This window comes from Ciona intestinalis, chromosome 1 (assembly GCF_000224145.3).
Source record: "Ciona intestinalis chromosome 1, KH, whole genome shotgun sequence".
Taxonomy (NCBI): domain Eukaryota; kingdom Metazoa; phylum Chordata; class Ascidiacea; order Phlebobranchia; family Cionidae; genus Ciona; species Ciona intestinalis.
Window position 1 is genome coordinate 5342720 of NC_020166.2, and position 24485 is coordinate 5367204.

General features: G+C 37.7%; 7 protein-coding genes across 13 annotated transcripts in view; 5 read left to right on the forward strand and 2 right to left on the reverse strand.

Annotated features, from left to right (window-relative positions):
• LOC101243183 overlaps positions 1-1867 on the forward strand; it is a 4620-nt gene extending 2753 nt beyond the window's left edge. The window contains exons 2-3 of the mRNA XM_002120242.5: positions 478-594; positions 1431-1867. Coding sequence (XP_002120278.3) covers positions 478-594; positions 1431-1621 — 308 coding nt within the window. The 3' untranslated portion in view covers positions 1622-1867. The remainder of the gene's footprint in view (positions 1-477; positions 595-1430) is intronic.
• Positions 1868-3103: 1236 nt separating this feature from the next.
• On the forward strand, positions 3104-11509 carry LOC100175462 (transmembrane protease serine 11A). 4 transcript variants are annotated; one of them, XM_018813415.2, is made up of 11 exons: positions 3104-4078; positions 6006-6038; positions 6550-6618; positions 7409-7590; positions 8441-8569; positions 9351-9442; positions 9500-9653; positions 9794-9914; positions 10153-10301; positions 10368-10524; positions 11105-11509. In XM_018813415.2, the coding sequence occupies exons 1-11, from the start codon at positions 3241-3243 to the stop codon at positions 11128-11130; spliced, it is 1950 nt and encodes a 649-aa protein (XP_018668960.1). In that variant the 5' UTR covers positions 3104-3240; the 3' UTR covers positions 11131-11509. The 4 variants fall into 4 exon arrangements, with proteins under 4 accessions (XP_018668960.1, XP_018668963.1, XP_018668968.1 ...); XM_018813418.2 differs by lacking the exon at positions 6006-6038 and having other exon boundaries at positions 3105-4078; XM_018813423.2 differs by lacking the exon at positions 8441-8569 and having other exon boundaries at positions 3107-4078.
• Positions 11510-13836: 2327 nt separating this feature from the next.
• On the forward strand, positions 13837-15344 carry LOC100180132 (uncharacterized protein C6orf62 homolog). 2 transcript variants are annotated; one of them, XM_002119700.4, is made up of 6 exons: positions 13837-14084; positions 14189-14325; positions 14457-14552; positions 14613-14811; positions 14966-15081; positions 15143-15344. In XM_002119700.4, exons 1-6 carry the CDS (start codon positions 13994-13996, stop codon positions 15206-15208), a joined length of 705 nt encoding a protein of 234 aa, XP_002119736.1. In that variant the 5' UTR covers positions 13837-13993; the 3' UTR covers positions 15209-15344. The 2 variants fall into 2 exon arrangements, with proteins under 2 accessions (XP_002119736.1, XP_026691249.1); XM_026835448.1 differs by lacking the exons at positions 14966-15081; positions 15143-15344 and adding an exon at positions 14900-14958.
• LOC100177780 (nuclear receptor 2C2-associated protein-like) lies at positions 15258-16332 on the reverse strand. Its single transcript, XM_009864072.3, has 3 exons — positions 16157-16332; positions 15659-15858; positions 15258-15605 (listed from the first exon to the last, which is right to left on the reverse strand). Exons 2-3 carry the CDS (start codon positions 15779-15781, stop codon positions 15297-15299), a joined length of 432 nt encoding a protein of 143 aa, XP_009862374.1. The 5' UTR covers positions 15782-15858; positions 16157-16332; the 3' UTR covers positions 15258-15296.
• Positions 16333-16882: 550 nt separating this feature from the next.
• Positions 16883-18301, forward strand: LOC104266851 (ribosome-recycling factor, mitochondrial-like). Its single transcript, XM_009864074.3, has one exon. It carries the CDS (start codon positions 16998-17000, stop codon positions 17808-17810), a length of 813 nt encoding a protein of 270 aa, XP_009862376.1. The 5' UTR covers positions 16883-16997; the 3' UTR covers positions 17811-18301.
• Positions 17720-22473, reverse strand: LOC100187190 (alpha-ketoglutarate-dependent dioxygenase alkB homolog 3). Its single transcript, XM_002119187.4, has 6 exons — positions 22310-22473; positions 21935-22049; positions 21806-21840; positions 21253-21493; positions 18330-18539; positions 17720-18190 (listed from the first exon to the last, which is right to left on the reverse strand). The coding sequence occupies exons 1-6, from the start codon at positions 22396-22398 to the stop codon at positions 18014-18016; spliced, it is 867 nt and encodes a 288-aa protein (XP_002119223.1). The 5' UTR covers positions 22399-22473; the 3' UTR covers positions 17720-18013.
• Positions 22474-22571: 98 nt separating this feature from the next.
• The window catches only part of LOC100182549, an 11366-nt gene continuing 9452 nt past the window's right edge, over positions 22572-24485 (forward strand). For all 3 annotated transcript variants that reach the window (XM_026834143.1, XM_026834146.1, XM_026834151.1), the window contains exons 1-2: positions 22572-23381; positions 23581-23831. In XM_026834143.1, the coding sequence (XP_026689944.1) occupies positions 23114-23381; positions 23581-23831 (519 nt within the window). In that variant the 5' untranslated portion in view covers positions 22572-23113. The remainder of the gene's footprint in view (positions 23382-23580; positions 23832-24485) is intronic.

Here is a 24485-nt window from a genome sequence, read left to right on the forward strand (position 1 = left end):
GACATATGTAGATCGGCTATCACAAAACCTACTGGCCCGTGTAATCGCAGCGGGGGCTGCAATCGACGTTTCCTCTGACTGCTTTTGTAAACCGTAAGTCCCTCCTACCCAACTATGGCGTTAAACCAATAACAAAAGAGTGACGCACCGGTAAGATATATACAAGGTACACAACCAGGACAAATAAAGTGGGTGTCTTAAAGAATTCCGGCTTCCCATATGGATTTCACGCATGAATCATACGAGGGCCTTTTTCCAGACCACTATCCGTATAACTATTGTTACTATATTTCGGGTTGTTTTAAAAACAAAAATAGTAAGTTTAGAAACGAAAATATATTTACCTACCTCCTACCACGTAATGGACTCCATCGTAAATCTAGCAAATGCATAGCATGAACATTAGATTCGGTTATTCCGAAATATTAATGTGTATAGCACGTCATGAAAAATACATTTCTTCATTTTGTGTAGCAGACGGAATTCAGGAATCAGAGAGAAGCGGGAGGGCCATCAAAAGTCTTTGCGTTGATTACTACTCCCAACTCCCATACGCGCTTTGGAAACATGCATGCGGGTCACAAACAACTCTCAGTAAGTTGAGTTGAAATATATATATTGAGGCGGAGTAAATTAGAACAAGTTTTCATTCTTTTCCCGTCCCGACTGTAAAATCATTGTTAATTGTTAAAAACATGATCCGAAAATATGGGACTGCACTGTAAATCAAAAGAGTGGAAATTTCCACCTAAAGGCATGGTCGTCTTTTTCCACCCTAACCTTTTTAATTCAATCCTTAAGGGTGGTAATTTCCAACCCTTCAATATGTGGTAAATTCCACCCAAGCTTAATTCCACCCATAGGCATGGAATGTTACACGGTGCTGCTAACGGTAACCCATCTACTCATCAGTCTTTTATAAACAGCATGCGTATGACACGTAGAGCGATTAGCGGAAGGGGTTTTTGAATCTGGTTTTATCGGCGGTAGTATATTGACGGGCGTTTAATGAATGGCGGGCTTTTAATAATGACCATTTATCCCAACCACTTAAGGACACACTCTGTTTCTATACAGCAGCATTAATACTCCAACTCACAGCACATAAAAAATAGAAACACAAGGCGTTGTTTTGACGATTTTAAAAAACGGTAATATTTTTGTTGTTTACAAGGGTAATGGGCTAATAACGCAGATGTGTACTTACCGTAAGACCTCACTCTGTTTACGTATAGAACATGGTTGCCGTTTAAACATGCTAGAATTATAATTTATTTTAGAGAGCTGATTTGGTTTATTTCGAAAAAGTGGTTTCAACTAAATTTAAGGAGAACACAAAACCGGAAAACGAAAAGTTATAGTGAATGGAAGATGTACTTATAAACATAACACAAAAAAAGGTTTCTAATACAACTAATATATCATTGCAGATCGCCGTGGATTTCAAAATAACGCGGAAGGGCCAGTAAAGAAGTCGAGCATGGAATACCAGCAGCAGCAGAGCAATAGAATGATCAATGCTCTTTACGCTCGACTCTTCGAAAAACTATCCAAGGATATGTCGGAAAACAAAAGATCCGCAGACCTTTTCGGAGCAGAAGCGCCGATGTATATTATTTAAACCGACATTTCGCTGAAACTGGTTCTTAATCAAGCTTGGTCACAAAACATCGGGTGCAATAACTATTAGTGAGAGCCGATGGCTCATTTGGCTGTGTCGTATATGTTTCCATAAACGTTCTGCTCATGTACATCCAACGCACTCTTTTAATTTAACATGAATATATCATATAGAGTCTTTTCTGGCATAAAAGAAAAAACTTCGATTAACTTTATATTCTTTAATAAAGTGAGCATGTGTAAAACTAAGGCGTTTACGTGTTCAAAGACAGCATCGCAGACAGCCATAGAAGTTGCCCAGTTGTTACCGCAAGCAGGCAGTAAAGTTTAATACAAGAGTTGGCTGCAGTGATTGAACAAAAGGTCTCAGCGTGATCTCAGCGGGTGACGTGAGACCAATACTTGGAAGAAAGTTACAGTCGATGTGATGTGGAAAGTAGTCGTTATACTTAATATCTCAGATAAACGCACGACTGAGGGTGTGTGTGTGTGTGTGTGTTATAGGTAAAGCGAAGAATATTAGAGCTTATGTGATTCAGGGTATGATCTTCAAACCGGCCCAACAAGAATATTACGTACTCGCGTTAACAAAGGCTTTAGGTTAGTTTGACAAAGATACACATACTTTAAAAAGTAGAAATTCCTTATTATATTTAGAATTAAAAAGCCCTAGTTTTTCAGACCAGACAGTATGTAACTTTTGATTAAAATAGTCCGATATGACAGTCATTTGCGCAATTTCCGGCCTCACTTGGACGCACAACTGCATGTTAACGTCGTCATTAAAACGCACGCCCTATAAAAACTGTCACCAACAAAATATAAATTGCGCTTAGACCAACCAGTGGCCACACAGGAGACAGGAGACACCAAACGTGATAAAGTATAAATTTTATATCCAAAACTCAAGCTTGTACACCAATACTGACAATCAAATAAGTTTTAAAGTAATCAGGCTAGTATAGTTAAGGGTTAAAACTTAAATAGGGTAAAATCATCTTATTTACTTTAAATATAGACAGTTTAAACAAAAAAAACGTGTAGCCAATTGTTGTTATAACATTTTATACCACCGTTTATTTAACCGAGGTTATAATGGTTATCTAAAAAGCACGTCACTTCCGTACGCGCTGATGACGATGAGTAAGCGTTGATTACAGCGTCAGTGTATGACAGCGCTTGTCAACAAATACATTTAAGTGGTTTGCTCTGGTTTGAGTCAGGTACCGCGTGAATAAATCTACCTTGAATAATATCTGCCGTGTATGCATTTAAGAATATGCTTTAAAATTAATGCGCAACCGTACATTTATGGACTAGTGTGCACGTATTTGGTTTAGGTGTAAGGAATATTAGATAGTGGGGAGATCGGACACCCTTAGCACATAATATCCAAACATTCCGATCGTGTTTTAAAAAACTAAAAACGATCTATGGGAGCTGTGAGGGTGCGGTTTTATAATTCTTCGAAAGTGCTTTGTTTACTATCGAATGGGACGAGAAAATAGATCGAAAAGGTGTCCCATCTTCCCCCATCCCACTTATAAAGATATATTGTAATAGCCAGGTATTACTTGCCTCAATAATGCTGCTAATATAAACTGAAGTTTAATTTTTGAAATGGAAATTGTGGCACCGCATAACGGCCATGGACTTTTGAATGAAAACAAATATATTCGTGATGGTTCGAAAACTGTGCTAAACGAAAAGAATTTTGATGGAATAGACTGCGACTACGTCACGCCTAACAACTTGCACAGCACAGTCAATGACGATGCATTCGAAATCGGGAAACGATTCAATCCTAAGCAAACAGAACCTGCTACCGGCACGGTCGAGCCCAAACAGGATAACGACGTCATATCAAATAAATTAGGAACAGAAAGCAGGGATGTGGCGCAGAAGGTTGAGGTAAAAGTTACTTTGCCCACCTTTGAAATTGAACACTTTCCAATTCGGGCAATGCCACCTATCAATAACACGTTTCCGAAATCGAGTGGTTGTTGTTGCAACTGTCACTGCGGCTCCTCGCACAGGCATGAACTGGAACGAACTGACCAGTTCAGGCGAAGCATGCTACAACAGCGTAGGTCGTCCCCCAGTGTTCTACGGCAAGGTTTTGAATTGGGGGAAAGTTTTGACCGAAGAACATGGACGTTGCCCTCCATGTTTTCCTCCCATCCTTACTGGGCTGGAAACACGAATTTAGTTATTGCTAATTCCAACAACAACTGTGCTGTGGTAAGCGACAGGACAGAAACGAACGACAGAGAAAGTGAAAGGCATGATTCGACTACCAGTGGGACACCAGAAGGTTATGGGGTCGAGTCCGGTTCACCCTCGTCCACCATTAACAAGAAGTGGCAGCTCGGAATTGTTAAAAACAAAGGCCTGCTGATGCTTGTACTAACTTTGGTGATCATCACAATTTCAACGTTAACTGCACTCATATATTTTGGTAAGTACGTCCATTCATTTGCATCCGCCCATGAACGTATTATCATTAGCACGCAATCATAAAGCACCCATTATATCATCCGTCTGCATATTTTATGTTCGTGGTTTCTATTCAAAGATTGCATTCAAATTCACGAATTATATGCAAGAATTCATGTGTATAACACTAAACAATACTGGTATGCTGCATGGCTAAAATAGCGAACATCGCGACGATAATTGCGTAGATAGCTATCCACGACTGGTATTTCCCGACTCGAACAACCAGTACCGACTCCCGCCGTCGCAGAAACGAAAACAGATATCGCTTGAAGTCGTGAACTTTTTAACACGGTATTATTGCAGGCGTAAATTTTGCCGTCTTTAACCACGCAGGAAAATACGGCTTTCGGAAAGGAAAGCGTGTTGTGACGACGAAGCTTTTCGCTGTGACTCGCAATTTATGTAAATTATTGCCATAACCACAGTGCGAGGGTGATTACATTGTTGCTAATAACACAGAAATCAATACGTTTACATTTACCATAATGAAATTTTATTCTCGTTCTATGATTTGGTAATAGTTACTGTAATTAGAAACCGATTTAGATAATAAACAAATCCTTAATTACGCCGGCGACGTGCGTGAATTAAACTACATTAAAAGAAATTAAATCGCAGCTAGTTTGGGCAGTTTTACCGCAATGAAATAAACTGTGAGTTGAAAGTAAAGGGTTTGAACTTTTAACCATACAGTCGGTTTTGAGGTACATTGGTTCAGCAGAAGGACAATAAATTGTGATTTTCAGAGTAGACTCCTGACGGGTTTAATTGACAAGCGCCTCGCCACTTTAGCTTATAATTATCGCATTTGAACTACGCTGTTCATAACCCCAGGCGCCCGTAACAGAGTGTCGTAAATAAAATAATAAGGAACCGTCTGTGACGCGCATTCGGCGGCAAATTACGGGTCCGAGCCGACAGCCCAACATCGTCAAGCATAATTACCGATCCAAGGTCCTATAATTGCTAGTCTGATGGTGGAGAACGGTGTATTACGTTTTGTCGACTGAGCCGATTGCGAACAAACGATTTGTGGCTGATTCCTCCGAGGCCTTTGTTTTCGAGGCTTCTGTTTTCGAAGCCTCTGTTAACCTCTATTATCGTGTATAGCGTAACTACATATCTTTTGACACAGAATGGGCCTCTGTATTTTAATAAGCATTATCGCAATATGTGGCTTCGTGCAAAACGATTTTCCGTCAAAAATGTCGTTTATAAAATTCCATGGGTTACCCTAAATACATTGATCGAGGTTTTTAACATATTGATAATACTAAAAGCATGCTACTTGATATTAATTACGATGCACACAACGGTGATTTACTGAAAAGTTTGATTTCTTCAATGTTAAACCAGTGAAACATAAAAAGACAAATTGAGAATTTATATTGCCCAAGTAACTGAAACACGCATTCTAATTCCTACCTATCACGTACAATCTCAAACCGTCTTCGTATTAAATAACTTAACGCGGATCTGCCTATGACGTCACATACATCACATGACGTCGCACAATCTATTCCGGGCGACTTCATTTTAGCTTCACAAGAAATATTTACCGAGGAGAAACGAACACATGCTGTAATTACCTACGCAGTAAAGATTACTCTTTATGTACCGTGATAATGTCACGGGCAAAACGAAAACTTTTTTATCCGGTTTTAGCGACAACTGTTTAAAATAACAACGAATATCACGTGCAAGTTGCAATCAATTCATATAGTTAAACCACAATTCTCGCGTAACAAATAGCTGTAAGCATAGAAAGGAAACAGCAGTCTTGCAAACTATAAGCCACGGTTTAAAATTTCACAATGCAAAGTTTATATTATTTTCTTTTGTTATGTCATACACGTTTCTTATATTGGCCAACGAATATTTTATAGTCGTGCTTGGAAATCGTTCAGGATTCAACCATGGTAAGTTGGCTTCGGGGACATTATGTAACTGGTTATAGCAAACTGCATGACGTTTGATTGCATGTGTTGTTAACTTTAAATTAAAATCAGCACGTGCGTAAGTTGTGTAATACTGTAATTGGTCGGAATATTAACGAACTTATGGTTCCATGAAGCATCAGGCCACTTCATTGCATGTCCCTTCATTGCTTTTACTCACAGTATTAACACTTGATAATTACTAAATCAGTATTTCATTTGAACAGCTATCAGTAATCGCTTTTTAATAAGGCCATGTTAAAGCATAGGCGCTTTTAGAACGATGGAGCAGAAGTTTATGTACCTTAAATCAGCATTATGTGTGAGCACGCCTTTGATTATCGTTCAGTTAATCTACAAACATAACGACCTTACCTATATGACTAACCGCATGTCGTGCAATGGACAAATAATGTCGGTGTTTATAAGTTGTGGAGATATAAGCAAGCGTGCATAATTTAAAATATTTGACATGCACATTTCTTATTTACAGGCGTGACATCTACACCTTCAAACATAAGTGTTCCTAAGGTACCAATCGTGGACATCAAGCTTAATCAAAGTAAGATGTAACGTTAAAATATTAACCATAGTAGGCAACAAAATCTAGGTTCTGGCTCTGCCAATTTAATCCATGATCCAAATATTTTGGTTTACGATTTTCGATTCAAATACAGCTGATAAGATTTGACATCAAAGCTGGGTGTACGTTATTTTTCCATACCGTGTTATCTCTGGTTACCACAACACGGTTTTTCGCTCAGAACCGTAATTCCCATAACGAAAGAGTTCAACATTTTCCCCTTATATGATTGAAGTGGCATACCACATGCATGGTGTAAACATACATGAATAAAAGCACGATACAGTTTTTTTTATAGACCAACACATATATGATTAAAATAAGGACTAAACCCTCGAAATACGTATCACGGATTAGTCCAATAGAGGAACTGTTAGATCGGAATTATCCTCTTAACTGGTAGTCTGTAAATATTGACACAACTCCGACAGTTTTAATAATTTGGGGTGAAAGTTTTGAAAGCGATGTCACGCTTTCACCCTTACAGTTTAAAGTACTGGATAAATGTTTCGTCTACTAAGCTTAAATAGGTTGCAGGTAAATGGCTGCGAGGCGTACTGTATAGCATCATGAACCTTATTGGATCACTCTTGATTTGGAAAAAGCAAATTTTGGCGCTAGTTGTTAACCAAGTAGTTATTATTGGGAATGTAAACCACGAATAAGCTAAAATCGATAAACAGGCGATTTTTTAATGGTTATAAATTTAAAATTATACATACCCGCCTTACTAAGTAGCATTATAACAAACTTGCTCCCATTTCCCCAGCGCTAGTATGCGGAGTATTTCCGCAGCAATATCTTCCTTCGAGAAGCGTTCAAGGTCGTTCTAGCAACATAAACACAGGTTTCCAATTTAATCCAATGATGCCTGAGAATGATACAAGAACTAACGTTACCGGTCGAGTCACTGGTTCTACACCAGCCAGTATATTGCAGTACCCGTGGCAGGTATGTCTAGTTAAATGAATGAACGTTTTGATTTTGTTTTATTTATATTCTAACAAACGTTATATGACATATTATGGGTTTTCTTAGTTTTGCTTTGGGAATTTTGAAAACCATTTAATTTGTCCTGTTTATTTTAATCCTTTGTTGTAATACAAAATAGGATTCCGTTACAATTAATCAGAAAAATTAGGCGTACTAAAAATGGGACTAACGGTGTTGGCAGGTAGAATGTTGTAAACAGCATTTTGCGGGAGTGCGAAATGTTAATAAATGATGCTGCCCTTTGGAATGGGTGAAGGTTAAATACGTCACATAGTTTGTCAAACACAGATGTACTGGACAGTATTGATTTAACATTCTCTGCGACATACACTAAAAAAATGAAATACTATATATGCGCGTGAATAAACATTTCGGTTGCGCCATGTCCACGGCATGTTGTTGTACATATATAGGTTAAATATACATTATAAAGTACCATTTAAAGTTCAGTACATTTGTTAACTGTAAGTTAGAGTTGAAACATACAAAACATAAACCGCGATTAAAGCCTGAAGAATTCGTGATTCATTTCTGGTGTGAACAAATGCTTGAAGTTCATCCAAAACGGACGTTGTGTGTTTAGTGACTTAAAGATTACTTAGAAGTACACAAAAATAATAAACCAACGATCAATTATCCAAGGTTTTGAAGCACTTTTGGTTCATTGAAGCCGAAGTGGCGTGTAAGCAGTTGCAGGGTTTTACGAAATTAAGCGCTGTGTAATAACATTTACTGCGTGGTCATTTCGGGGTGATACAATTTTAGAAAATCAATTGTGGCCATGGTGGAGACTGTATTTTGCTCGCAGACGACATCTAGCGACGTTAGCCCAACACCGCATATTGCTAACTTTCAGCAACCACTGAATCGCATGCTCTCTGTCGAGCCACGAGTGATGGGTGGCCAAGACTCCCAAGTTGGGAGGTTCCTTTGGCAGGTAGGAGCTGACGTGGGTCATACCAGAACTTCCTTCATCACTTTTATCAAACTAATAGAAGTTTCAGCACAGCGATTGACGCAATAACTTTTACACTGAACGCCAACTTCCAAATTCCTGCACGTTGATATGTTTAGCATGCGTCTGTACTTTAATGGTGAACGCTAAACGGAAAACAATCCCAATGTACCTGGTTGAACGTGGTGACCATTTTATCAGATGTTTCGTCTTTACATACCAGCGATTGCGTGTATACATAAGCGCACCAAAATAAATATACACGGATAAACGAGGATACACAACGAAATCGACCGATAATGCATACTCCCGTTAACAAAAGGTTTTAACTCGGAGATAGCATCAACATGCAACACGCATGGTTCGGCTTCCTGGAAAATGTATGGGCACGTCAGCACGCATCCAACAGATAGTATCATAATCTTTTACATCACTGTACTGTAATAACCGTATCTTGACTTAATCTTAGCGGGCAGTATACCGAAAACAACAAACTCGTTTTCTTTGACAGCAGCCTGTCTCAAAAGGATTCTTGTTATGTAAAGTGCTTTGACACATTTCAAGGTGGCCTTGAATGCACTGCTGTACATGCTTGCTTGTGGTGTGTAATGCGTTATAGGTTTATTAAATGCGCCCGAGATACCCACATTTGCATGCGCTTATGTTTGGCTGATCTGCACTTACTGTTGACATTTTCTGTTAAACAACGTCTCAATACTAACACCCAAGTTAAATTAACATAGATATTCTTAATTTACTTTAGGTTAGCCTGTGGGCAGAAGGACGAGGAATGACCTGCGGCGGTTCTATTATTCTTAAGAACTGGATACTGACGGCAGCTCATTGCACAGCAGCGTAAGTTACATAAATTGGAATCCACCATTGTAAATAATTTCTGTTTCCCGTATGCAGAAAACCAAGAGCCTCATCCTGGACAGCTTATGTTGGTATGTCTGCATTGTCCCTTAAAGACAACAGTCCAGCACAGAAGCGAGAAATCTCCCAAATTATCCAGAATAGTTTATATGATGACATCACCTACGACTACGATGTCAGTCTTATGAAAGTAAGACGTTTTAATATTTTATAAAATAAGGAGATAGCTGGAAATTGGGGCTGGTGTTGATGTGACGTGGAATGCAATTGTGCGATAAATATTAATAGATGCCACGTCTGAACTAGCATTAAAATTGTTTTCTTTTTTAGCTAAAGAGTGACCTCGTATTCAATGACTACGTCCAGCCAATTTGCCTACCTCCTCCAAACCATGTATTCCCTTCCGGAATGCCGTGTTATGTCAGCGGTTGGGGAGAGCTTGACGATTCAGGTTCGCTTTAAATCTCGTATCCTCTGTTGAAACCAAAATTATGTTTGTGGTTGCTCAACTAATATGAGTAATGGTGCTATCAAGGCCATCATATATAAGTCCTTAAGCACTATAGATTTATTAATATCTCAGGTCATGCGTGTTTGGTTGTTTTTTAGTATACAGCACTGCACAACATTATTAAAATGAGATGTCGGTTTGGGCATTTTCACATTTACATAAAACAATGATTTTTCAGGTAATTCTCCTCATCCTGATGTTTTACAACATGCGCAAATAGATATCATCGGCAACGAAACTTGTTCAAGGCCTGATTGGCTGCAAAATTTGTTGACAAGCCGAATGCTATGCGCTGGAAAAATTGAAGGGAAAAAAGATGCATGTCAGGTGTTTATTACCCCATTTAAAAGCTTTCAAAATCATTTTGTTGTATTTAAAAACAAATAATTCTAGGGAGATTCCGGTGGCCCTCTGTCATGCTATGTGCCAGACGAAGGCGTTTGGATGTTGGCCGGAAGTGTAAGCTGGGGAATCGGTTGCGGCCAGCCGAAATTACCTGGTGTATACGCACGTATGACTTTCTTCACTGAATGGATTTGGAGAAGCATTGGTAAGGTCAAGGAGTTATAACAACACAGTCTGTTTTAAATGTTTGTGGTGGCCGAGACCGGAATTTAGTGTATATAATCGTAGGTTTTGTAACGGACGCCAAGAAATAAATTTGGTGTTTTAAAGCGCTTCAGACTTGACTGAAAGAAGTTTCGATGATAGGTTCCTTCGTGAAATAACAAATCGTTCCTTCGTAACCATTACCCTTTCACTGTCTTGAACTATAATCAATAGCAGGCGCCCTCAGTGATTATGCAGATCTTGTGGCACGTATTCGTGATCAACGAACGTATGATTAACATGCCCGGAGAGCTTACTGTTGTGAGATTACATTGTCTTCAGAAAATAACATTTTGTTAGCGACAATTTAACCTTAGAGACCTTCGCAATTTAACCCGATTGAAAAAGGGCTCATATATGTCCGTGGTATGCGACACTATACCGTACGAGATTTACTTAAAGAAGTTTCAAAATTTATAATGTCGTCGTGCTATACCACTACAAGGAATTGTCTTGTACCAACGCAAATGTTGTGTAGATTGTTTTCAACGCCCAACTTCTAACTTGACAATTTGTTTCAGCTCAAAACGACCAATCAGTGGTTTAAACGGAAGGATGACACGCCAAGTAAGCAATATACATCACATCGTATCAGGGTCTGGTAGAGTTTACAAAACGACAACTAGAGTTTTCTTGCTTGATCAACGTACGCCTGTCGCCTTCCAAAAGACAATTTTTCATCGTCAGGATTTGATATCATGGATTTACTCGTTATCAGATCTCCCTGTTTCCCAGTTGCCTATTAAGATTTTTAAATTAAGCACTGTGGCTATTTTTCTCTTCTTAAAAATTCACTTGCCGTCGCACTATTTAAATTGTGAAACTAGAGTATCAATTAATAATGATTTTAGGCTTTACTCATAAATGTTTGGATCTTCACCTCTCATTGAAATATACAACTCGTAAAACGGGAAACCCTTTTATATAGAATCCAGTCATGCCAGTTTTACACCACTTAGTAATCGAATACATTGGCTGAAGCTAAAAGGGTCAAGAAACGATATACCAAAGTTTGCAGTTGCCTTAACTATAACTAACTGTTTGATACGGGGTGGTGCAACGCTGCTACTTTTGTGGGCATATCTAGCGTTAGGCAAGACACTTAACCCAGTTATCTCTTATGGATTGTTTAAATTGTTAGTCATACAACCTTCCCTAAATGCACAAACACAGTCACATATGCGGTAACTCAGTGGGCACGGAATGGAACAGACCACTTTTAACTACTGTTGCATCGTTATGCGTAATATGCGAGGATACATTTGGTACATTTAGTTAGAACCAGAGTCGTAAAAACACCGAGTAGTCCAACTGCCGTCTTTGTGTGTTCAAAATAGAGCAAAAGCGGTGACTTTCGCAATGAATTTAAACGAACTTGTTGAGTTTTATTTGCGATTTCCTTTTGTGGAAAGGCGTAAAACAGCTTCTATTTACATTACCAAACATTTTTTTGAAAAAACATATAAATTTACCCCCATTAAATGACTAAAATGTCACAAATCAACCGCTTCTAATTCCATTTTTTGACTTTTTTTGATACAGAAAACAAATAACACTTGTTTTTTACACTTTTCAACCTTTAAATTTGTTTTTAGACTCAAGTTTTTCTCTAATTTACCGAAAAACATGCATTTTCCCTATACCTACTGTGTTATTTTGGAAACAAGATGGCGTTCAATTTGTCTTTTACGTAACAATGGGTTGGACTACTCGGTATTTCTATGGCTCTGGTTAGAACAAGTTAGAAGTCGCCGTTAGCATTTTGGAATTATGACTGCTTTAAAACCCCGAGCCATGGCGCCCTCTATATCCATTCCCCACCGCGCCCTCATAAAAATGCTATACTTATTGAAACACGTATTTTCGTTGTAACGAGTAAACTTTGATGCGTGACGCGTGTTGTGGATTGTTTACTTTTTTAGGATTTTTCTGAATGATCAAAATTTCCACGCAAGCATGGTTGGTAGTCTGGTAGAGTGGTAGATATGGGGGTTATTGGTTAGTGGGCACACTGGGCAGGGGTAAGTAGTTATACGGATTAGTAGAGTAAGAGAGAAAGAGATTGAAACTTATCCTAGCGTTGCCGGAAAACGACAATCGTTATAACACGGGTGTTCATACACCTCGTTCAGCTTACGAGTTACCATGTATCTTACTTTGTGGGTGATTTTTTCATTTTTTTACGTACGACTGATAATTTGGAAAACTTATTAGTGACCACTGTCTAATGGGTTGAAGCAATTGCTGTTAAGCGTTTTACCCAAGGACACATACATCCATATAATGGTAGCAGTTAGCACCAAGGTGATCCTAGAATGCAGATATTATAGCGGCCATTTTCGATACCTTCTACTGGTGCTACCAACCTAAAATTTGGACACTGTACTAACTAGACCCCAGCGGTATTGAATCTAAAATGAAAAATTAAAATTCTAAAAAATATTAATTATGAATATTAATATTCGCCATAAAAACATATTTATAGAATTTTCGCACGAACCAGCTTTGAATATGTTATAGCGCTACGTAATAGCTAAAAAATGAAATATTAATTTCTTAAAAAAAATGCGGGCTTGGGTTCAGAATACAAAAAAGTATGGTCATATCTTTAATCCCTTGTTCATATATTTTATTTGCACGAACGCAAAAATTATACATGTTATCAAAAATAATATAATGAACAGTAAATGCGTACATTTAAATGTGATGTTTTGAATTTAAATACAGTCTTCGACTGTCGCATCATTTACTTTATCCTGTCGCTGTCGAATCATTTACTATTAAAGTAAAACTAATAACTATTTTTAGCTGAAATACATTTCGGTACAAACTGAAGAGTACAAATAATTGACAGCACATATTACTTGTCCTACCTTTACTCCAGATATCAGCGGACAGCCACTGTTACAGGCATTTGGCTGCGAGTTAATGTTGATATAAACCATGGAATTATTGAATTGGATTCGGATATCTGTGGGATTTCAATGTTCTCCTGTGGTCAAGATGTTCACGTAACGGATTTGTGATTTCCTTTCGTCATAAAATAAATCTCAGGTTCTCGGCAGCAACAATCAACAACTAACCTACAAGATTCTACATCAACAAAAAAGAAAATTTAATTGTGAAATTTTAAAGCTTCGTCATGTAAATGCTACAACGAAAGAAAAGTGTCTGCGAGATCGGTATATGGTGGAGTCAAAGTTATTTTATTGATGGACTGAAGATAAATAAGGTTACTTAATCAAGATACAGAGACCTATAAACACTTTAAACTATAGATGAACTATATATACGAAGATGTACAAAAGCAAGTGTTCAAAGTACGTGTGCTAGATAATACAAAATAACACGTGATACGACTGTAACTCAAAACACCCAACACATAAATATAATATTAGACTTTATCTCTTATGTTGCATATGATGAGCAACAGAAATACACGAAAGGCTGCAGTTATGCGCCGACTCAAGCACAGACTTGAAATTCAGTCTCAATCACTGGGTAAGTTTACACAATGTTTGGAATTTTGTTTTTTATATGTAGATTTTACTGCTATATAAACGGACTAAATTTGGTTTTGTAACTAATTTTGATTCTGTTAACAGCGGAGCAGTTTGATTTCCGGATGATGGTGGAGTTCTCATTTAAAGATGAAAAGAAACCAGCTGTTCTGTATGAAGCTTCACAAGTTTTTCCAGTGATGACAAATAATTTCGAGTCGAACGTTATGGAAGGAGCAAAAGTACAACAACATATTCAGCTTTTGAATATAAATTAGTTATTGGTCTTTACTTGCGTATAAATAAGTGACAAACAACACAACATGCAAAATAAATTAAGGTAACAGCTAGAATAATTAAAATGTTTTTATAGAAAAGCCTTTACTCACTACAAAGCGGGGAGGATCTGCTGAAGATGGACGTTGTGCAGTTACATGCATCTCACTTTTACTCTGTTAATCCCTCGAACGTAAGTTTAACAACGTAATGCTTTAACTAACAGGAAGTCATGCAATCATTTGTAATACAGGCTACATCCAGCCACACACCCCATGCAACTGATCTACTAATAGGTTTGGATAGCGATATTGATCGCATGCAATGCTCTCTTTACTCTCGTTGGAAAGGGGACAAGGACTCCTCATACAAACGTATACAACAAAAATTCCAGTTCCAATCAATGGCTTACAATGGTCAGTTGCAACAGATAAAAGCAAGCCAAAAACCTGGTAATTTATATAAAAGTTTATTCAATATCTTATAAATTGCTAATTAACTTGGTTGATTTTAGAGTAAAAACAAAGCCTTAGTATACAGTACAAACAAGAATTGCTGACAAAAATTTGGTTGTACAATGCTAAAACTTATTTCCAATAATACCAGATGCTGTGCTCAGCAATCCTGAGCAAACCCTTTTCATCTACATTCGGAAACAGATTGGCACAAACAAGTATTCACCTATGTACAAGCTGTCTGGGTTGTGTCTGTTCCTACCCCAGGTATGCACTGTTTTGTATTTGTTCAATAAAATAAGCTGATGACTATTAAATATCTTTACAGTCAAACCTGTTAAACTGGGATGGATTCACATCAGACAACCTTTCTTTGTTTCAGCAGCAAAGTTAACAGGGTAAACGAAGAAGTTAAAAGAGTTATCCAATTAAAACACACCTTGTGTTGTTGTATATAAACTGATTTATTGTACAGGTAATAGTTACAGTTGTGTTAAATCTAAAGAATAAATTGTCACTCTACCAAAAAAGTCAGTTGTCTCTTTAAAATTAATCTTCACTTCATCATAGAGTTGAAGGTCAGAACTGGCAGACAATTTTAAATTAAAAGTCTGCATAGAGTTGACATCTTCAGGATAGCAGTCCGCAGTTGCAGCTATATTTCCATCATATATCAGTTCCAAGTGGCAGTGTTTTGAGCTAAAGCCACCTTGAAACTGCACAGATAGCTTTAAATTATGTTCCACCTGACAACTTTGTTCAAGTTTAATTTTGATCCACTGCAGATCCCCCTATGAATACAAATAGCAATTTACATGATATATTTGGCTGGTGTAAAACTTACTTGATCAGAGTTCCAGCATGTATCCTCATTGTTGTCAAATAGATATTTCTTCCCATACTGCTTGACATCTCTGTTAAGGACAGAACTCACACGGACATTTGTTGCACTTTTAATTAGTGACATAACTGTTTGAATCTAAGAATTTCCAATAATGCACAAACAAACCCCACTCACTATTAAGATGGATCCAACTATGCTCTCTAGAAACAAAACATGATAATAGACACCAAAGCTGCAGAGATGTAATAGCATATACCTTTATCAATTTTTTCATTGAGCCACCAACCAGTAAAAGTAGTGAATAGCAGAGTTAATGAGTTTGCAACTGGTACGGCAACTGATAGATCTATTAGTAATAGTTTAAGCTGTGTTTAGTCACGAATTTAAATTAGATCTAAACCTCACAATAAAAAATGCATAATTTCTAATTTTCTATTTATCCTTTTAATTATAACAACAAACGTCATATTCAAGAATCACTATAACATTGAAACTAACCTGTGCTTGATAGAGACAGAAAATACAGAACAGAACCGAACTGGTTAATAAGTAGTGGTGCAACACACTTCCAGTTACAAATAACAAAGTTTAGTTTAGCGAGTAATTCTGTTAACTTTGAATTACGTTTGATATTCTCGATCCCAGAGCCTCCTTTCTTTAGAAATGGATTGGTTACACCCCAACAAGAAGCAGTTAATACAAGCATACACAGTCCATATAGACTCATAGCTGCTTAAATTGAAAAGTTTATATTAGGTATGCTTCTGTGTAAATCTGAATATTTTTAGTCCACTTTGCTACGAATACGAAAGCCTAAGTTTTAAAATCGTTGTTCTCCAGCTCCGGTGAATCCCCTACCGGTGACACCGAATATTTAAAGATTCTATTTTAAAATAACGATTAAGATAAATTTCAATTAATAGAAGTACCTGATTAACACAGAAAAATCAAATGTTGGTTTTACAGACCCTTACTCCAGGATTATTTTAATAAAACTAAACAGTTTACTTTTAAAATTGCTTAAAAAATGTTTTAACTTTTGCTACCGAATTTATTGCGAAACACTGTCGTACAAATAGTACCCGTGTTCTCAATCCCAATACTACAGACCTCATACCTACCTACTTGTCTAAGTAGTTTAAGTGTCGATTTAAAAGATTATACTGATTACCGCACTTTGTCGGAGTGTACTTCAAGTTTAGTAAGTTTGGTTTTATGATATGTATTTTACAGACATTCTATAAGCATGTTTACTCCTTAATATATTCCATTATTACAGATGTGTTTAAGTTCGTACAGATTTAAAGCATACTAACATTTTAGTAGTTGACTTTATATCATGAGCCTTTTATGTCAAAAATGCAACCAGTTCATTCAATTTCGATATGTCATTCGAACATTATCGCAAGTTACTACACATGTCCATACACCAAGGTTAATCAAGTGTGAGGATATTCTGACAAAATCGGTTGCCCTTACTCTCAGCCTACCGTCAATAACTCGTCAAATACACACAACCACGTTTCTAAGAAAATCTAAATCAAAGAAAGGAAAAACACAGATGAAGATTCGAGAAGTAATCAGACCAAGAGATGCAGAGGAAGTCTTAGATTTACTAGAAGTGGAAAACGAAATGAAGAAGTGTGTTCTGTTTCTTCAGGATGCCTATACAAAAGAGTTTAAAGTTGGAGCGGACTTATCCATATTTGAACAAATGACAATAAACATTGAGAATGACCAATATCCGCTCAATGAAATTGGGCAGATCAGCAAACCAACTCAGAGAATGATAGTTGTGGATATGGAGAGCTTCCCACAATATATTAAAGAAGCTGAAGCTGTGATTCGTGATAGCAACATGAATTTAAATCCAAATACCACTGGTACATTGATTAAAGTTGCAATCCCCCAAGTTACAGCCGAGTACAGACAACTAGTTGCAAAAAAAGCAAAAGAAAGGCTAAATTTGTGCAATGAAAAACTTCGAAATATTAAAGCAATGAATGAAAAGTTAGCAAAGAACCACGAAGGTTTGACGGAAAATCTTGAACATGGAATTAAAGAACAACTTTCGGTTTATTTGGAACATTATAAAACAAAGGCCATGGAGGTGTACAAGGCCAAGGAAAAGGAATTGCTGCACCCTTCATAGATTCAAATTCTTATTAATTTCGAACAGTCAATACACTAACTTGTATAATTTGTTTGTGATTTTTAACAAATCCTAGGTAAACACTAAACAACTGGGGTCTGCTTAATTTTAAAAAGTTTTATATTTACTTTTTACTAATAGCATTTAACTCCATGCCTAGAAAAAAAAATTATAGGAGCTAACTTGTGCACCTCCTGTTATAATCAACTACTATTATGCATGAGCCGAAATGTTAGATTCACCCGTGCGCTTCTATCATGATATTCTTTGGGAACCCTGTGTTGCCAGTCATGTTGCGTGGCACCTGTCATGAGCAGCAAGCTTCCATGCGTAAGTGGTACACGTATCCTCTTACAGTACGTTAAGTCCTCATCAGTTTTCTGGAAGTGCGGTCATGTTATGCGTAATCAAATATGATAAGAGTCATGTTTGGAAATTCCCATAAAACTATTTTTAAACATTACACGTTTTTCAAGAATGTGTATGGAGCAGACAGAGCATTGAAAGTAAATAACTTACGATATCAGTAATTTCTCTGAGCTCGAAGTTTCTCGTATCTCCAAACGAGATTGATGCGATCGGTGGTGAATTCCCAAGCGCAGGTTCGGCGTCAGTGTGCCAATCCACGCTGTCATGTCCGTCTCTGTATAAATTAGCGAGCAACGAGTTGAACTTGTAACCATACAAATCGTTCAATCGATCCCGCAGTGCGGCCAGCAGAGGATGCCACTGAGCAAAGAAACACGAGTTTATCAGACTGGTGGATCAATAACGTTTGTCAATCACGCGCCGCGCACGATAAAACTGGATTACACCGTTTGATGTTGGGAAAATTACATTACCGTAACAGTCCAGTAAGGGAAACGAAAACGTTACCTGGAACTCGAATGCGCGACTCGGCTCAAAATAGCAACACGTGATTAGGCGCTTGATACAGGAAAAGCGGCCGTTTCCGCTCAGGCGTTGTACAATTGAGCGTCGTATAACGCCACAGTGTTGGTTTTGCATAAGTGAACACGCGATGGGCGATTCAAGTACGCGGAAATCTGGCAGGCGTCTAAAGCAGTGCGTTAATCAACAGTGAGTCGCGTGTTTGTAACCAGGCAGCACGCGGCAGTGTAAACAGTAGTCGAGAAATAAGAGATGAGTGATGAAAAGTGGGACATGTACGAACTACTCAACCATTTCGAGCTTGTTGAGTGGGAGTTCACAAACATGGCCAACTTAGTTTTGGAGACGCTCGACCTCGATGAATGTGAGCTCGAAACGGTACCGCCAGCCATCACAGAAATCGAGTACTACGCATTCAGAGACGTACAGGCCGTAAGTTTAAACAACAACCCAAACATTACAAACGCGGATATACTGGGAAAGCTGTTGGATATGCAGGCGATCAACATGTGGGGTTGTCGTTTAACCACGATTCCAAAATCCTGGGTAAATCTACACAAACTTCAAGTACTTGGCTTGGGCAATACGCCCACGTTGAAAGGGTATGGACCACTTAGAAACTTAACTAACATTCAGTGGTTGGACTTGGGAGGCTGCGGACTCAAATCGATTCCACAAGAAGTGACGCACCTTACTAAGCTAACGGTGTTGGCGCTGGGAAAGAATGAAGGAATCGAGATTGACGACAGCTTATGCTGCTTTTGGAATTTACAGAGACTTGCGTTAAATGAGTGCGCGTTGAAAGCGGTGCCTACGCCCATATACTCCCTTATTCGGTTAACACATTTACATCTAGACAACAACATGCTGTTCAGTATCGGGCAACAGATCGTGCAGCTGAAGGCATTAGAAGAGCTATCAGTAACGGGAAACGATAACATGAGCTTCCCGAAACTTTTAAGCCAATGCGAAAACGTGAAAACAATAATCGTGGATGAAAACTTAAACCTAAGTCAGATATCCCACTCACTACGCAAGAAAATGCAAGTTGCGTGCCGTGAGCTGCAGCCTGCAGTTAGAAGCAACGGTAAAGCATAAACAATGTATTTACTCAACGCCTTATAGAACTGCCATGGAGTGGCAACCTTTAAGAAACATTCGTCTGGAACGTGCTTCTAATACCCCGCATTCTATGCACTTTATCGCCATGATTTTCGTGATGTATTTTTTTAAATTTTACTGCGCAGTACAAGTCGATGCCGAGCGTTGCAGCCATAAAGTTCTCTATACGTCGATCTTAAAATAGACTTCGGTTTTGTTTCTTTGTAAAAGATTAAACGAACATTGTTGTAGCTTTTAAAATACCTGTAAACAAGGTATTCATTGCTACGTTGATCAGTCACGATTACTTTATCTTTTACAAGGAACCGCAACCGAGGTGCGCTGTGTACAACGTGTATTGTGTGCACGAACTATGCACGTTGCGACAGCCATTGTCGATGCTTCGCACAATACTGTAGACCAGTAAACCACATTGTGTGTGCCGGGAGACCATACAGATTTATGCATGATCCGTTGTGTCTGGGCAGTACATAGGACTAATTTACATTAACAGTGCAATGACTTATAAAAGTTACAGAACAAATAGTAATAAATGTTTGGTCCAATTGCCAATACTGTTTCATTAGTTTAATGCGATACAGTTGATATTGATAAAGAATTAAAAAATTATTGACTCACATCCTAATACATGATTCATCAAAAATTTCAGTGCTTCCCAACTTATTTTATCAACTGCCATATAAAATAAAACATGCAAACTAAAACAAGAGATAATGTGCTTTATAAATCAAAATAGCTTTAATTGATAACGTAATTTTGTCACTACAGCCAACAGTGAAACTTTAGGCAATTATATTTTAGAGAACTAACTTTAGTTGTTGGTTAGCAAAGGTATGTTTTAGACTATAAAAATAAAAACTGCTGGGTTTAAAAATCCCTGCAATATTGTAAAAGAACTTTTATTTTTACACCAAAATTTGTGTGAAATTTAGTTTCAGAAATTTGGTCACAAAAGCTTTTACTTTTAGTGATTGCTTGGGTCACCAAAAATAGGTTAGGATTAAGAAGCACTATCGTAAAGTTTATGTCAAATTCAGATGCCGAAGTATTATGATATAACGAAAAATATACCAGAGTTCTAAGGTCGCATACCTGTACAACACCTGCTAACATGAATTTATTGATTACCAAAATTTATGTCAATCTCACTTCTTATTTTAATATAAGCAATAATTTTTTTTGATTTAAAAACACATTTTGCTTGTTATCACCACCCTATTTAAGAATACAGGATACATTGGGGGGAATGGTAGTTATACCAAAAAAGTGTATGACAATCATACATTTTTGTAATGATGCCAATAAAGTAAATTGTTAATAGTTCTCTGCTGCTTACTGTTTACTACATACACAGCAAGTTAAAAACCTATTTTTGTCAATTCACATAAAATATTTACCTGTAACTACATTGTAATAATAAGATACTCACATGTGGGTTAGGTGGCTGCACTACACCAGAGTATGAGTAGGAGAATTCACTAAACCAAGCAGTTAGACGAGGTTCCATTGAGTTTGGTCCGTACTTAAGGTTCCTTCGATGCTCCCACTGAACCTCATTCTTTAAAGTCTCCAACATCCAGTCCGCATCAGACTTCTCAAGGAAGTTAGGAAAAAATGCAATCTTGGATTTACCACGAGATGTAGAACTGATAACATGCTCTCCTTCATCTCTGTTAATGTAAAATAGTGAGCATTGTATGGTATCATACATTTACATTATATGTATGGTAACACTAGAAATATATATTTTATGTTTAAAATGCTATGCATAAAATATAAATAATCTCTGTGTTTGTTGTTTTATATGGGTTTGAATCTAGATCCTAGTAAAAATACAACAAAATTATTGGATAAAAATTATGAGATCGAAACTAAAACAAAAACATACATATCCAGGGTTGTTTATTACATGACAAATAGAAAAAGGGATAATTGAGATCTTTTATAAAACAGATAAGCAAAACTGAGAATCAGTAACTCACTTGATTACAATTTCTTTAGGAGCAACGCGCAGGTCCTGAAATAGGTTGTTAAAAATAATGATGTCACTTATATATTACTAACAAGTAGCAATAGCGTATTAATGATGTAAATTTTAAAAACGTAGTTACATTCGTTGGAATAGGACAAAGCTTCACTTCTGTATTTTCAATGCTTTTATTTAAAACTTTCTTGGTGCCCCATGAAGCAGCTCCTGTGGCAGATTGGGCAGTAGGGGCACTCTTTCTGCAAAAAGATGCGTACAACATAAAAAAAATGACAGAACTAGTGAAGAATCTTCCGGTACATAGCAGAATAGGCTGGTGGAAGTGTTAGTGGTTGGTGGTTAGGTGTTGATGGTTAGGGGGTTAGTGGTTATAGGGGTTAGTCGTTAGTGGTTAGGGGTTAGCAAATAAGGTGGGGGGAACAAAGTGACTATCATTTAGTTTGGTCGGTATGGTATGTGTGGGTGCTTGTCGTTCTGAAATACAATTAAATTTACTTACGTGCTGCTATGTTCTTTTGAAGATGACGGCCGTGCGGGTGCTGCCCACGAGCCCTGCACACGAGACCGTGCCTTCCGGTTAGAATTCATAAAATTTAAGTTAGATTTGGCGATTTTATTTACACAAAACCATTGCAATACTAAAGTTCTGTCTTTCGGTTTGGTACGTCCTTCAAGACTGGGGAATCCCCAGTTGAAACTCGTTTTTGACTATTATGTTGAAACTATTCTATATACAGGTGTTTCAAAAGTATTAAAACCAAACGATGGCTTTATTTGTTTTGTACGGGCTATGTTTGCCAGTGAAGCTTTATACACGAAGAATTAACGTCGTTCTGTTCTCATTTTATCAAATGTCATGTTTTCATACGTCACGCCACGGGGTTAACACGATAAAGAATAAACTAAGTAGAAAATAGGATATTTATCGTTCAAAAACTTCAATAAACACAAAACATCTGTAGAAAGTAAGGTTTGTCACATATCATTCCTTCTCAATCACAAATGAAGGGAATAATATTGTATTAGCAATGACCATGATTCAACGTGGTCGATTTGTTTTGACAGAAAATAATCCACAGATTCAACAATATTATCACAACAGGTGACATGCGTCATTTCATTTGAACAGCGTGTGTATAATGTTGGGCTTGCTTATTTACATTTGTACCCTTATAAGTGACATTATTCTTCAGAGTTGAAATGACTGTAACCTGTGCTCCGCGCCTTTTTCTCGAAGCAACTCGTTACTTTACCTGGCGTTGATAATCGCGTTACGCCATTGTCCAAAGCGGTTTAACCAGGAATGAACATGGTTCAAACAATTGGATACAAGATTTCTGGCGCTATGACAAACGATTCGGGCGATCGAGACTCGTTGGAATCGAGCGGGATCATGTTATCAAGTGTATCAGAAAATAGTGACGCACAAAGACCAGTAGGGAGGCATAAGCATCGATCAGTTTATCCGTATCATGAGCAAGGGAGTTGGAAAGACAAGAATGTTCGTCTGCCACCGCTACCCGAACCACCAATACCCAACGATGAGATAAACTCCAGCAAACTTACAGGAGGTATGTAAAGTGCTTGTACCTAACTAAAGCAATGTTGATTTAATGAAGACACCAGTTATATACAGTGTTGTCAGCAGCGCATGAAGGTAGCTTGACGTATCGTCGTCTTAAAATAAACAGATAGTTACTGCGGTTTACAATACCGATCATACTTAGTTTATTTTAGATTGATTATTGATGAATTTGTTTTGCTTCGCAGATATGAAATGCAGCTACAGACTTCCATCGTCTACGTTATCCTCGCCCAAGCTTCCAACACTTCCAGTTGGAGTTCCCCCCACTGTAGGAAAATATAGAAACCGTGCTCATATTATCCCAGTGCTTAATTTACCGGACCATGTTACCCCTGAGCGACTCTCCCCGTTACCGGCCAACAGTTTGTTACGGGAGCAATTCATCCGGCAAAAGAATAATCCGACCCCTGACTTTTCCGACGAAGAAATCCGAAAGGTTTGTTTATGTACACGCACCTTTTATAAGCACTATAAACAAGTGTCCACAAAGCGGTTATGGCATTATGAGACTATGAGTAGTCTAATAATAATCTCCAATTTGATACTTTCCTTTACTGGTGTACAAGGCCGACCATATAGAAGGGCTGTGTTAAGCTAAGCGATCGACCCGCTTTGTGTTATGTTTTCCATTGTTTTATAAACAGTCGATTTAAAAATCATTATTGTTGGTGCCTTTGTGGCTGCACGCTGTCCAGACACCCCTGGGTAACAATTATATCTTATTAACTACATTCGAATCACACTTGATGAAACAGACAAACTGGTTCCACACTTTTTATTTTTACTTAATTGGGCGAAAACNAACACAACCCCAAACAACACCGGTCTTATAATATAAACTTATTATTTCCCAGACGGGAAAATTAAGCCTTTTTTATTTATGTTGGAAAGGGGNTTTTACATCAAACATAATGCCCCTACACACATGTGTCAAGTGGCTTGAAAATATTTCGACAAACAACCAAATGGATGTTTCAAGCTTAGTTAACACAGGGAATGAATGCTGTTTGCCGTACAATTTTTTCTCGATAATAAAAGGGACCGCGGGGAACCAATTGTAACAACGGTTAGACATTTTTGTTAACTTGCT